This window comes from Pantherophis guttatus, chromosome 4, assembly GCF_059756535.1.
Source record: "Pantherophis guttatus breed Tessera chromosome 4, ASM5975653v1, whole genome shotgun sequence".
NCBI lineage: Eukaryota > Metazoa > Chordata > Lepidosauria > Squamata > Colubridae > Pantherophis > Pantherophis guttatus.
Genome location: NC_142066.1, coordinates 1,521,586 through 1,535,060, shown reverse-complemented (window position 1 = coordinate 1,535,060; position 13,475 = coordinate 1,521,586). Strand labels below are relative to the sequence as shown.

The following is a 13,475-nucleotide window of genomic DNA, read 5'->3' as shown; positions in this document are numbered from 1 at the left end:
GTTGTGGCCGTAAGTCGAGGACTAGCTGTATTCCTGTCCCTGAGGTTGTGTGTGTGTGTGTGTGTGTGTGAAAAAGGGACTGTGTGTCGTGTCTTGCACCCGGAGCCGGTGTGTTACTTCCCCCAAATCCTGGATGTTTATAAACCACAATCTGTTGTTTGTTGTGACCCCAGATTGTGGTTTACACACATTGCAAAAGGGGGAGGGGGCTGCCCATGCCTGGGACCCCCCTTATCATCCCCAATAGCGACCCTTCCCCATGCCCCAGCAGCGCCTGCGCGGCTTTTTAGCCGCTGGGGACTACAACGCCCATCCTAACCGGGCAGCAGGGGCGTTGTAGTTCGCCTCGGGCGCCCATCCGCACCACGTGATCACGCGCCTTGTTTGGGCGAGACCGCCAGAGCCACGTGACCATTCCTCTCCGGTGACGTCAGTCACATGACGGGACGCTGCACTGCCCCACCCCCTTCGCCGTGTCCTTCCGCGCCTCAGCGGAATCCGCCTTTCAGATGGTTTATTTTTTGTGGGAGGGGGCCGCTCCCTTCGTACCCCCGCCTCTTTTGCCTTCGAGCCCCCTCCCCCTCCTGTTTCCCGTTCGAGCCCCCGTTTTCCAACTCGGGGGGCCGGCGCACTACTTTGTTTTGGTATCACGCAAGCCACGCACAGCGGGTGACGTCACGTGTCTGCGGAGGCGGGGCCTCGGCAAAGTTGGAAGAAAAACGGCTTTCCTCCCGAGGAACCCGGGCCGGCGTCGACGCCAACAGCCCTTCCGAGGATCCCTCGCGACACCCGAACCACGAAACAACGGCGGCGGCGCCCGTTGGAGCCCGGAGAAGCATTCGGTGGGCGTGTCCTCGGCCGGGCCGGGACTCCTTTTTCCCCGCCCGGCCCCCCTTCGGATCGCTGCGCCGCGTCGGTAACGCGCATGCGCGCTGCTTGGGTGCAGCGGCCCTTCCTCGGTCCGCCGCGTCGCTTCCTCCTCCGCCCGTCGCCTCAGCCGCCATGAAGTTCGTCTACAAGGAGGAGCACCCCTTCGAGAAGCGCCGCTCCGAGGGCGAGAAGATCCGCAAGAAGTACCCGGACAGGGTCCCGGTGAGTCTCTAGAGCCGCCCCGCCCCCCTCCCGGGGTCTCTGTGTGTGTGGGGGGGAGGGGCGTCCGGACTTTCCCGGACGGGGCTTCCCCTCCCCCACCCCCTCTTTTCACCCTCCCCCCCCTCTTTTTCCTCCGGCAGGTCATCGTGGAAAAAGCCCCCAAGGCCCGAATAGGGGACCTGGATAAGAAGAAGTACCTGGTGCCCTCCGACCTCACAGGTGAGACCCCCCCCCTCCCGGACAGGTGAGGGGGGAGGGGGGAGGAAAGATGGATGGTGGGGGGAGGGGAGAGCTTATTCATGGGGATTTCTCCCCCCCCAAGGCCATGGGTGCCCCCCCTTCCTTTTAAGGGTCTCTCTTTCCCCCCCCTCCTATTTTGGCTCTTCCTCCTCTGCGACTGGCTCTCCTCTTGGTGCTCTTTCCCCAGTGGGCCAGTTTTACTTCCTCATCCGGAAAAGGATCCACCTGCGGGCCGAGGACGCCCTTTTCTTCTTCGTCAACAACGTCATCCCCCCCACCAGTGCCACCATGGGGCAGCTCTACCAGGTGGGTCTTCTTTGCCCCCCTCCCTTTCTTTCTCCCCCAGAAAACATTTATATATATATGTATATATAAAAAATGTATATCTTTTTATATATAAATAAGATAATATAAATATAATATAATATAAATTGTTTTTATATAACTGTATATATATATATATATATATATATACACACATATATCTGTGTGTTTTTAACAATATTTATTTATATATATATAAACACAGTTATATAAAAACAATTTATATTATATTTATATTATCTTATTTATATATAAAAAGATATATAAAAAGATATATTTTTTATACATATATAAAAAAGATATATTTTATATATATATATATATATATATATATATATATATATATATATATATATATATATATATATAAAGATATATAAAACTTACGTAGACAAATATGTATGTATGTATATATAACGAATATATATATAGCCTCAAAGAGCCTGATAGTACAGTGGACTAAAGCACTGTTATTAACACCAGCTGTCTGCAATTACTGCAAGTTCAAATCTCCCCAGGCTCAAGGTTGACTCAGCCTTCCATCCTTTGAAAGGTAGGTAAATAGAGGACCCAGTTTGTGGGGGCAATAAGCTGACTTTGTATAAAAATATACAAAAGTATGAAGGCTATTGCTTAACGCATTGTAAGCTGCCCTGAGTCTCCGGAGAAGGGCGGCATATAAATTAAAGCAAAAAAAAAAAAAGAAGTTTTCGTCGGCCTCAGTAAACAACAAACTGGCCAAAGGGTTTCAAAGCCCCCCCCCCCCCCCCCAAAAAAAAAATTCTGGAGAAATTTTTTTTAAAAAAAGCCTTCGGAGGAGCCTTACAACCTCCTACCTGGGTTGAAGTCCCGCCCTCCTGTCAATCTTCCTGCTAAAATTTATTCCGATTTATATTTTTTTATTTATTAGGCCGAGGGCGGTTAATAAGATCGGCAAGGAATTTGTTGCCTAATAGAAATAATAAGGAAAACTCAAGTGTAGTTCCAAATCTACTAGTACTGCTAATTTAATTATTTTTATTCATTAAATATGAAATTCAGTCAACTGAACATTCAAAAATGCATCACAAATACCATTGACTGGTGCTAATGGGTGATACAGGTTGCTGCCAGTGTCCTATTATTATTATTTATTCATTAAATATGAAACTCGGTCAACTGAATATTTTAAAAACGTATCATAAATACCATTGACTGGTGCTAATGGTTGATACGAGTTGCAGCTGGTATTTATGATACATTTTTAAATCTTCAGTTGACCGAGTTTCATGTTTAATGAATAAAAGAGGATGATGATTATTAAAAGTGTGCAGCCAATAAAAGAAAGTAAAAAATTATAAAAGGGGTAAATAACGCATTGCGATATTTTACTGTTTTGTTCTTGCTGGATCGATTTTTGTGGAGACGTATAAAATTTCCCAATAAAATAAAATCTTAAATGTGGGTGGGGAGAAGGGTTGATGGGAGCTGTAGTCTTTGGGACTGAGAGAGTAGGGGGGCAGATTGTGGGGATGGAGGGTTCTGGGGGGGGCTTCAGACCATCCCTCAACCCTGCTATTCACATAGGTGGTTTGTTTGGGGGGGGGCACATTTGACTTCCTAAAGATAAGACTGTGTAAATTTTACAACTGTGCCTTGAACTACGATAGTTGGGTGGCTTGATGTGCGATCTCCCCCTCCCCCCTTAAAGTGCTTTGATCTAACAGGCTCTCCCCCCTCCCCATTGCAGGAACATCACGAGGAAGATTTCTTCCTTTATATTGCCTACAGCGACGAGAGCGTCTATGGCAGCATGTAAGACCCCCGAGTCCACCGGCTGCCACCAAGGGGCACCTGCCCCTGAAGGGACCTGCACTTTCTGTTGTTACTTGTTGTTGATTTTATGTTAAAAAGGTTTTTTGTTTTTGTTTTTTTTTTTTGCTCCAGGAAAATGGAGGGTCCTCTTTCTCTCTTTCCCCCCCCCCAACCCCTTTTAATTTCTGGCTGTGAATCTTAACTCTCTTCCTCTTTTAATTCCTCCCTCCCTTCTTTGGCTTCGCTCTGGGTTTTCTTTTGAGGTGGTTGTGGCTAAAATTAAATACCTCTCCCTTGCAATTTCTCCCTCCGTGCTTTCTTTCCTTCCTCCTTCCTTTTTTTTTTCTGTTGAAAAGGTAGACCTGGAATTTCTCTCCCAAAGCGACAAAAAACCCCCAACCCTACCCTTTTTGGTTTTTCTGATTCCCCCCCCCTTTGCCACGCGCCCTGAGTTTGCTTTCATCAGGGAGATGCGTCGTCCGGCAGACTCCTTGTAACCAGAGTTTCGGGGATGGGATGGGAAATGAATGCTAATTAAAAAAAAAAAAGATATATAAGGAAACCGTGTCAGACTCTGGAGAATTTTTATTGTCGTGGTTTTTAATACCTACGTCGGGGGACGTTGCAAAAATCTGGGGCCCTGAATCTGGGACAGCGGAGTTAAATAACGGGTGGAGGGAGGGAAGAAGAATCTCTGGTCCAGCGTTTCTCAACCATTGTGACTCTCTGAATTCCCCCCACATTCTCTTCCAGCCCAAGAAGGGGATGCGGTGGTGGGCTCAATCCTTAACTAGCCGAGGAATAACAACCTTCCGGAAATCAAGAGGGGCCGATCACACCTTTTGTAAGTGGCGGGCTGTTAATTAAAAAAAAAGTGAGTTAACGCAACCAGGTTCCCTCCTAAACTATCCTGGATCATGTAGTAGCAGGCGGAACAAAGGGCGGGGGAAAGGCAGCCAGCAGAGGTAGGAAGTCATCTTGGTGGGTGGGGGGCTTTTAGTGAGGAAGGCACGCAGGTTTGATTGGCAGCTAAAGGACCCTCAGGACTTGCATTGCTCAGGGGTCTGGGGCCTCCCCAAACTTGGCAACTTTTGGATTCTTTGCTTTACTCTCTTGTGATCCCTTCCTCTGTAATCTCACCACTCTAGGAGATAGGAAGGAGGGGGGAGAAACCAGGCATGTTTTGAATGGGCAATTCCTGGAGTTGGAAGCCCACAAGTCTTGGAAGTTGCCAAGTATGGAGAGACTCTCCCCCCCCCCACTCCTATTCTGGGTCAAGTAATTGTAATGGCCCCTTAAGCAAGTCTGATCCCCGTTTCTGGACCTTCGGGCCATCCTTGTTCGGCTGGAGACCTACGTGGGTCTCTTGTGACCGTCCTCTCCACAGCAAACCTCAACCCAGCCCTTGAATGGTGGTTTTGTCTTAAAAACGCGAGTCCTGAGGGCTGCAGAGCCACTTGGCTGCATTCACACGACACGCGTGTCCTGGATGGTTAATTCCCACTCGCCCTCGCCAGACCTCCGTCGGAGGCAGCTCCTGAGCACGTCAAGAAAGCCGCTCGCCCCCCCCAAAAAAAAAATTCCGGGGGAGCCTCCAGGGTTTGTTTATTGTTTCCCTTCGCAAAAAGGAGAGCCCGGGTCGATCGCGTGGCTCCTCCTCGACTTGGGACTACAACCCCCAAGATCCTCTCGCGCGCTCGCTCTCTCTCCGCGCCTTTAAGAGGACGGGAGGGCCCGAGGAGACCACATTACCCGGCGTGCCTCGCGAATAGGCGCGAGCGTGGGGGGGGATTTCCAGAACCGCGCAGGCGCGGCTCGCGCGGCCCGCCGGGAGCCGTAGTTTCCGAGCACCCCCTTGCCCGGCGGGACAGCGTTGCGGCTGGCGAGACTCCACCTCCCGAGATGCACCGCGGCGGGGCATGAGCGAGGGGAGGGGCGGCCGCTCCGAGCTTGCGGGAGGGAGGGAGGAGGGAGGGGAGGAGGAGGAGGAGGAGGGAGGAGGGCGGCGGCGGCGGCGGCACCGGGCGAGGCGGCGAGAGCAGCGGCGGCGGCGGCGGCTTTGCGAGTCCCAGGGCAGGGGCCGGCCATGGCGGAGCCGAGCCCCGAAGGTAGGCGAGAGACCAGCCAGTCTGGGGGGAGAGGGGGGGGCGGGAAACGAGAGGGGGGGGCTGGGGGCGCGGGGAAGCCCCCCCCTCTCCGGTATGGGCCACCGGAGGGAGGGAGGGAGGGGGGGGGCCGTTGGAGCCAGTCGAGAAGGGAGGGGGGGCAAAGTTAAGAGGGGGGGGTCGGAGAACCCGCTTCTCCCCCGGGGTGGGGGGCTTTCTACAGGGAGGAGGGAAGCCCCCTCTTTCAACCGGGGAGGAGGAGGGGGGTTGGGGTCTCCTGCCAGCCTTCCCCCAAAAGGGGGGGGAAGGGCTGGGGAGGGGAGGGGAGGGGGGGTTCAGCGGCCCCTCCCCGCAATGTTGGGTGGGTGGGTGGTCGCGGGGACCCCCGGATGGCTTCCTCCCTCGGGTGGGTGTAATGTGAGGGGGAGGGGAAGGCGAAGGGGAAAACGGGGGGGGGGTCTCTCTTCTTCTCCCTCCGCTTTGTGCGGCGCTTTCTCTCTCCCCTCCCCTCCCTCCCTTCCCTTCTTCCTCCCTCCTTCCTTCCCTCGCTCGGGGTGGGGGCGTCGAGAGAGAGAGAGAGAAAGAGGCCTCTCCTTTCAACAGCCCCCCCCCACTCACCACGAGCCCCCTCCTCTCTCTTTTTTTGTCTCTTCTCCCCCCTCCCCTTTTTTCCAGATCCCCCTCCGAGCCTCAAAGCCGAGACGCAGGTAAGAGGAGAAGAAGAAGAAGAAACGGGGTGGGGGGGGGGGAGAGTTGAGAGGAGGGGGAGGAAGAAAAGTTTCTGGGCTGGGGAAAAAAGAGGGGGGGGGTCTCCCTTCCGCGCGGGGGGGTGGTGGTGTGGAGGGAGAAGGAGGGAGGGGAAAAGGGGGGTGGGCTCCCTCCTCCTTCTGTCCCCCCCCCCCCAATCCAGGCGCTGCTTGCAACATCGCCCCATGTGCTCCGGATGGGAAGCGTGCCCCCACCCACCCACCCGCCTATTTGGGGCTGGGGTGCAAAATGGGGAAGGGGGTGTGCATTTGCAATGCATTCCCCCTCCCTCTTTTTTTCCCCCCCTCTCCATCCGAGACCCCCTGAAAGAAAGGGGGGAAAGCGGAGGCCTTTTTTTTCCTGCACGCGAGTCCCCGTTTAACGTCCGTTTCTCCTCCTCCTCCCCCCCCCCAACGCCCTCTCTCCCACCCCCCCAAAATTATTCTTACCAGCCTCCGGAGAAGCGGCAACGTACCATCGAGGACTTCAACAAATTCTGCAGCTTCGTCCTGGCTTACGCCGGCTACATCCCCTCCTCCAAAGAGGTGAGTGATTGGGAGGGTGGGCTTCTTTTTTTGGGGGGGGGGAAAGAAAGAGATCGCCCCTTCCCCTAAATCGCCTCTTTCCCCCCACGAAGTGGAAGCAATGCTTAAATAGAGGGACTTCTTTCCACCACCACCCCAAAAAAAAAAAAAAATCCCGCATGGCAACTTTCTATGGGGAGGGGGGGGAGGATAAAATGGGGGGAGGGTCTTCTTAGTCTTGAGCCCCCCCTCCTTTTGCATTGGAAGCCCCTCTTTTTTTTCCCGGCTCCTCTTCCTCCCCATGCTGGTTTTTGCAGCCTTTTGCAAAGCTCCAGCCAAGAGGAACTGCAACTCCCAGCCTCCTCGGAGGCCATTTCGGGAGCGACGCGGCGCAGGGCGGTTGCATGCTGGGAAATGTAGGCAGCTCCCTTCTTTGCCCAAGCCAAGCCTGGGCACGCGCCTCTCGGCTTGGTTCAGGCGGGCAGGGCTTTGCAGCGCGGTGCATCTTGGGAAGGGTAGTTTTTTTGAGGGGGGGGCTAGGCATTACAGCTGGTTTTCAAACTGACCCTGGATTGGGATTAGCGGCTTGTTGCCTAACCCTCTCCGCCCGCTCAACCTCGGATCTTGCTAAGTTTCCCGGAACGTGGCTTAACCTTCGGCGTCTCCCGGGGAAGCCAGATGGCGAGCAACCCGGCTTGCAACTCCTTGGTTACTCCTACTGGATGTTTTTAATCTCAGTTATGTATTGTAGTTTAAATACTGGCAAATCCGGGCTGCCCATAAACCCTAAATACATCGGATGTTTCTTTTTTAAGCCGTGGTTTGTGGGCTGCTGCTTTCGACATCATTGGTCATCCAGATGTGATCGTCAAAACTGACTTGGGTTTATTTCAGGGGTTTACCAGCTCCTTTAAAATGGGTGGACTTCAGCTCCCAGAATTCCCCAGGCTTGGGGAATTCTGGGAGCTGAAGTCCGCCCGTCTTAAATGGGCCACGCTTGGAAAGCCCTGGTGTATGATAACTCACAACTGGACCCAGCCAGCTGTTTTTGTTTTGTGGTGGTGGTCTTGTTTTTCTCTGCCATCGTTCGTAAGGAAACCATATAAGGATCTTGAAAGGGAATGTGAACAGGAATGCCAATGCGTTACGGGACACGGGGGAATGACGTAGGATTGCCTTCACTGTCCCCAGAGACATTACACCGGAAGGGGCCATGGGAGATATGGAGAAAGGGCCAAACCAATTGAATAATAAATTGGAAAAAAAATAAAAGTAATCCATGAAGGCCAGACAGGGACAGCTAAAAGGGGCTGAATATAGGGGTGGGGGGCATAAAATCTGGATTCAGGAGCTTCAGAGAACAAACGAGCTCAAAACCTTCTCCAAGATGGCGATTAGGGCTTTTAATTATATAACTATAAAGCCTACGGCATAGGGCACACGGCTACAAGGAGCATATAATGTTTATGGCCTGCGTAGGATGGAAAGATGCGATCAGTTTTCCAAGGGGTGAGGAACTCAAGACGTTATGTGTGAGTTGCAGGTTGCGTTTTGAAATGACGTTGCTTCTCGAGATTGAAATCAGGGTCCTATGTATTAATATCTTTTAACAACCTCGTAATCCCTTGTGGGGTGGAGCCTGGGCAACTGAACGGAGCTGGCCAGATGCCCTTCCTGTCACCAATGCGGAGTTTTGTTCAGCAGATATATTCTCATCATGGCCAGAGAGAGAAATATCTGCCTCTACCTAGGATCGAACTCCCAGCCTCCTGATTTTGGGGCGAGAGCTCCATCTCTAGGCCACCGCACCACTCTGGTCTTATTTTTAATAGCTAGGCCATTTATCCAATTTAATTTAATTTAATTTATCGCATTTCTATGCCGCCCAACTCCCGAGGGACAATTAAGGGCAGCATTCGTTAGTTGGAGGAAAATCTGCTTTTTCTCCCGGTTGTCCTCGATTTACGACCCAAACTTGAGCCCAGAATTTCTGCTGCTGAGGGAGACGCTTGTTCACGGAGCGTTGCCCCCCCTTTTATGACCTAGTTGTTAAGCGAATCACAGCAATTCTTCAGTTAGTAACACGGCTGTAAAGAGAATCCGACTTCTCCATTGACTTTGCTCGTCAGAAGGTCGCAAAAGGGGATTGCGTGGCCCCCGGGACGCTGCAACCGTCATAAATACGAATCATCAGCCAAGCATCTGAATTTTGATCTAGGGACACCGCAACTGTCATAAATAGGAGTTGGTTGCCAAATACTTGAATTGAACTCTAGCAATCATAAGTATGAAAAACGTCCTAAGTCTTTTTTTTTTTCAATGTGTTGTGACTTCAAACAGTTGCTAAACGAATCGTTGTAAGTCAAGGACTGCCTGTCCTGGCATTGAAACCTGCTAATATTTTCTTTCCGGGAATCTGGATGTCCGTTAATCTGGGTGGATTAGGGCTAATCTGTCTTGTCTTCCCGGCAGGAGAATGACTGGACGCCATCCGGCTCCAACTCCCCGCTGCGTCCGGAGAGCGTGGTGGACAGCGACGGCTGGGAATCCACGCAGTCGGACCTGCACACCATCGAGACCTTCGTCAAGAAGGCCAAATCGTCGAAGAAGAAAGCGGCATTCCGGCGCCTGAAATCCGACAGCTCCTTGCTGGAGAAGATGAAGCTCAAGGACTCCCTTTTCGACTTAGACCCAGTGGGGAAGCAGCCACCCCCGTTAGCCGGGCCCAAAGTCGCCACCGACAAGAAGAAGGACAAGCGGAACCGGAAAGCCGCCTTGGAAGCCGGGGCCGCCAAGCGGAACCGGAGCGACTCGGTGGGCGAGAAACGCTCGCGCATCAAAAAGAGCAAGAAGCGGAAGTTGAAACGGTCGGAGCGCGGCGAAAAGCAGAAGCACAAAGCCTCCGTGAGCGAGACGGACTCGGAAGAGGAGGAGGAGGAGGAGGAGGAAGAAGAGGAGGAGGACGGGGCGGGTCCTCTGCGGCCGGGCGGGGAGGAGGGGGCGGGGGCGGCCACGGCACGGGTCTCGGTCCAGGCGCCGCCAGAGCTGCTGGCCACCACTTTCCCCATTAAGCTGGAGGACACGGAAGGGAAGGAGGGAATCAGCACGGAGACCAGCCAGGACGGGGAAGGGAGCTCCAGCGAAGGCGAAATGAGGGTCATGGACGAGGACATCATGGTGGAATCAGGTGAGACGAGAGACACCCCCCCCCCCGCCTTCCTCGAGGGTTAGGATTCACCTGTCGGGACTCGTCAAGGGCGATTGCCTTTCCTGATCGGGACTCGTCAAGGGCGATTGCCCGTATCCCGATCTCTCTTAACATTGGCCGAACGATCATTTTTGAGTTGAGTGGTTTAGGGACCAAGTTAAAAACTGAGAGACCGGGAGTTCTAGTGCTGCCTTAGCCACAAAAGCCGGCTGGGTAACTTTGGGCAAGTCACTAGGAAATTGGGAGTTCTAGTCCCACTTTAGGCATGAAAACCAGGTGAGTGACTTTGGGCCAATCGCCAGGAGACTGGGAGTTCTAGTTCCACCTTGGGCATGACAGCCGGCTGAGTAACTTTGGGCCAATCACCAGGAGACTGGGAGTTCTAGTCCCACCTTAAAAACCAATCTCTCTCAGCCCAACCTACCTTACAAGATTGTTCTTGTGGAGAGAATAGGAGGAGGAGGAGGAAGGATTAGGTTTATTTGCCACCTTAAATTATTTATAAAGTAATAAAAGGCAGGACAAAATTCTAATTCAATAAATAGTTATGGGCGCAATTACAAAAGGCTGAACTCTACCCTAGGCCGTGTGAGTTTCGGTGTGTTTTAGATTCATATCGTGCCGAATGACAGACGAAAGATCCTAAACTTCTTCAAACCAAGCTTTGTGTAAACTGGGTTAGCGTCCCAGCCTCATGCGGACACGAGATGGGACCCCACGTTGAACAGTCCACCATTATGTAGCAGCCAAGTCCGTTTCCCGCTTGGAGGCCCGTTCATTCAGGATCCAGTTGCCTAAATCCCGTGATATTTGAGATTTTTTTTTTTTTTAAAAAAAAATTGGCTCCCTTATCCCAAAGTTGTGGGAAATTACGGCCCATTTATGCCTTTGCGGAGTTCAACTCCCATGCTGGTTCAGGAATTCTGGGAGTGGAAGTCCACAAGTCACGAAAGGTTCTTCCCTTCTAACCCTTTCCAAGATCGGTACGACTTTTATTTAGCTATCGGTTAAAATTATATACTCCTTCAGGGCATCAAGCGACTCTGGGACGGTTGACAGAGCAATTTTCCTTACTATTGTCAGATTTGTGGGAGATTTTTGAATCAATTATGGGCCAATTCCAAGTCAGTTCCTTAGCACCCACGCATCATCCTTCCAAATTGTGTAGGTAGATTGAGTTGTGTAGTTTTTTTGAATGCTCAGAAAGGATTAAGGTGTTAAAACATGGCTGGAAAAATCTCCCGACACCTGTTCTTTGGCATCTCCAGTGTTATTGTTATTGTTTTGAAACGTTGAGAGTCTTAAAACTTAAGAACCAAAAGCTAAAGTGGATCATTTATACCACAAGAAGAGCCCAAATTTCTGTTGGCCAGCAAGACTGTTGTTAAGTGAATTTTGCCCCATTTTACCACCTTTCCTGCCACCGTCATTAAATGAATCACTACAGTTGTTAAATGACCAACACGGTTGTTAAGGGAATCTGGCTTCCTCGTGGACTTTGCTTGTCAGCAGTTTGCAAAACGGGATCGATTGACACTGCCAACAGTCATAAGTACCTGCCAGTTGCCAAGCCTCTGAATTTTAATTACCTGACCACGGGGATGGTATGTAAGAGTTGTAAGGGTGAAAAAAACGGCCGTAAGTCCCTTTTTCCAGTGCCATTGTAACTTTGAACAGTCACTCAACGAAATGTTGTAAGTCAAGGACCGTACTGTTGAAGCATGGAAGGAGGAGGGGGGCTATTCCGTGTTATTGTTTCTATATTGGGTTTGTATTCCTGTTTTTTGTTTGTTTTTATTAAATTTATATACCGCCCTACTCCCGAAGGACTCAGGGCGGTGAACAGGCACAAAATAAAATACATAGATACAAAAGTTAGAAACATAATTAAAACCAGATTAAATCATTTAGCCCGAGACAATTAAAAATCAGAATAATTTAAAACAGATTAAAATTTCGATTTAAAAGAATTTTTAAACGGGAGAAAATTAGGCCAGGCCGGCTTGCTGGAATAGGAGAATCTTAAGAGCACGGCGGAAAGTGCGCAGATCCGGGATCCTCCGTATCTCTGGGGGGAGCTCGTTCCAGATAGTGGGTGCCCCCACAGATAAGGCCCTCCCCCTGGGGGCCGCCAGTCGACATTGACATTGTAAACTGCCAATAAGGGACCTTGGAGGTCTTCTAGTCCAACCCTTTGGCTCAAGCAGGAAACTTTATACCATTTCACACAAAACGGTTGTCCAGTCACTTGAGAGCGAGATGGCCGGGCAAATAACACATTGAATGTCTCTGTGCTCCTTTACGGGTGGTCTCTTTCTCAACGCCCGCCCCCCCTTTGCTTTTCCAGGCGACGACTCGTGGGACCTCATCACCTGCTACTGCCAGAAGCCATTCGCGGGGCGGCCCATGATCGAGTGCAACCAGTGCGGCACCTGGATCCACCTCTCCTGCGCCAAGATCAAGAAGACCAATGTTCCCGACATTTTCTTTTGCCAGAAATGCAAAGAAACCTCACGGAAGCAGGCGCTGCTGGCCCCTCAGCCCCCCACGGCTCTCAGCGCAACGGTCCCCCCGGCGTCGCGGGCAGGCGGGGGGGAGCCCTAGCACAGGAGGGGGCCGTGGCTCTCGGTCGGGCTTTCGTCCCGCAGAGGAAACAAAAAAAACAACAACCCAAGACCGTGGACGGAGCAGAGAGAGAGAGAGAAAGAGAGGGGAGAGGGGGGCCTGCTCTGGATTGGGGTCCCCTTTGAACGTCGGGGCCCGAAGACGAGGCGCCAGGCCAGCGGAAGTGGCGACGACGACTCCGGCGTTTATTAAAAAAATTGGCCGATCCTGGCCAGGCTGCAGCCGGCCCTATTGGCCTCAACCCCCTCTCCTCTCTCCTGCCCGTGGGCTCGATCGGGCGTTCAGGCGATCGGGAAAGTCCCCTTGTCCACTCTTGGGCCACCGGCTGTAAGGACAGCCGGGGGGGGGGGAGGACGGGGGACGATGACGACGGATGGTTTCCTTTTGGACTCTTCCTCTTTGGTCCTGCTCCATCTTTTTCTTCTTCTCCTTCTTCTCTGTAAATAGAAGACAAAAAGGTTTTGTTGTTTTTTGTCCGTTCCCCCCCCCCCCTTCTTTTCCTGGTTTCGTTTCCCCCGGCACGGTCGGTGTTTCTCGGTTGGGAAGGTTTTTCTGATTTTTTTGGACACGTCCGAACCTCGGTTGATTTCGGCCCAGGGGTCTGAGAGGCAAAAGAGGGACACAAACACACCGATTTCTTTGGTTGTGCTTCGAAGAGGGGCACAGTTTGACTTTGTCCCCATTCGTATTGAGACTTTTGAACTGGCAGTCTCCAAATGGGGACCCTTTGAAGACTTGCGGACTCCAACTCCCAGAATTCCCCAGCTGGGGAATTCTGGGAGTTGGAGTCCGCAAGTCTTCAAAGGGCCCCCATTT

At 51.8% G+C, this 13,475-nt stretch overlaps 2 protein-coding genes across 2 annotated transcripts; both read left to right on the top strand.

The window, feature by feature from the left end:
* Positions 1-466: 466 nt before the first annotated feature.
* GABARAP (GABA type A receptor-associated protein) lies at positions 467-4,012 on the top strand. The gene is made up of 4 exons (XM_060684676.2): positions 467-1,092; positions 1,233-1,311; positions 1,520-1,638; positions 3,386-4,012. The coding sequence occupies exons 1-4, from the start codon at positions 1,003-1,005 to the stop codon at positions 3,452-3,454; spliced, it is 357 nt and encodes a 118-aa protein (XP_060540659.2). The 5' UTR covers positions 467-1,002; the 3' UTR covers positions 3,455-4,012.
* A 1,414-nt stretch (positions 4,013-5,426) lies between these two features.
* Positions 5,427-13,369, top strand: PHF23 (PHD finger protein 23). Its single transcript, XM_060684720.2, has 5 exons — positions 5,427-5,558; positions 6,231-6,262; positions 6,755-6,847; positions 9,299-10,013; positions 12,382-13,369. The coding sequence occupies exons 1-5, from the start codon at positions 5,537-5,539 to the stop codon at positions 12,636-12,638; spliced, it is 1,119 nt and encodes a 372-aa protein (XP_060540703.2). The 5' UTR covers positions 5,427-5,536; the 3' UTR covers positions 12,639-13,369.
* Positions 13,370-13,475: the final 106 nt, after the last annotated feature.

Coding starts and splice junctions, on each gene's coding strand:
- GABARAP (XM_060684676.2), top strand. CDS start 1,003: ATGAAGTTCGTCTACAAGGAGGAGCACCCCTTCGAGAAGCGCCGCTCC. Junction 1,093..1,232: donor AGTACCCGGACAGGGTCCCG/GTGAGTCTCTAG, acceptor TTCCTCCGGCAG/GTCATCGTGGAAAAAGCCCC. Junction 1,312..1,519: donor GGTGCCCTCCGACCTCACAG/GTGAGACCCCCC, acceptor CTCTTTCCCCAG/TGGGCCAGTTTTACTTCCTC.
- PHF23 (XM_060684720.2), top strand. CDS start 5,537: ATGGCGGAGCCGAGCCCCGAAG. Junction 6,263..6,754: donor GCCTCAAAGCCGAGACGCAG/GTAAGAGGAGAA, acceptor TATTCTTACCAG/CCTCCGGAGAAGCGGCAACG. Junction 10,014..12,381: donor GGACATCATGGTGGAATCAG/GTGAGACGAGAG, acceptor TTGCTTTTCCAG/GCGACGACTCGTGGGACCTC.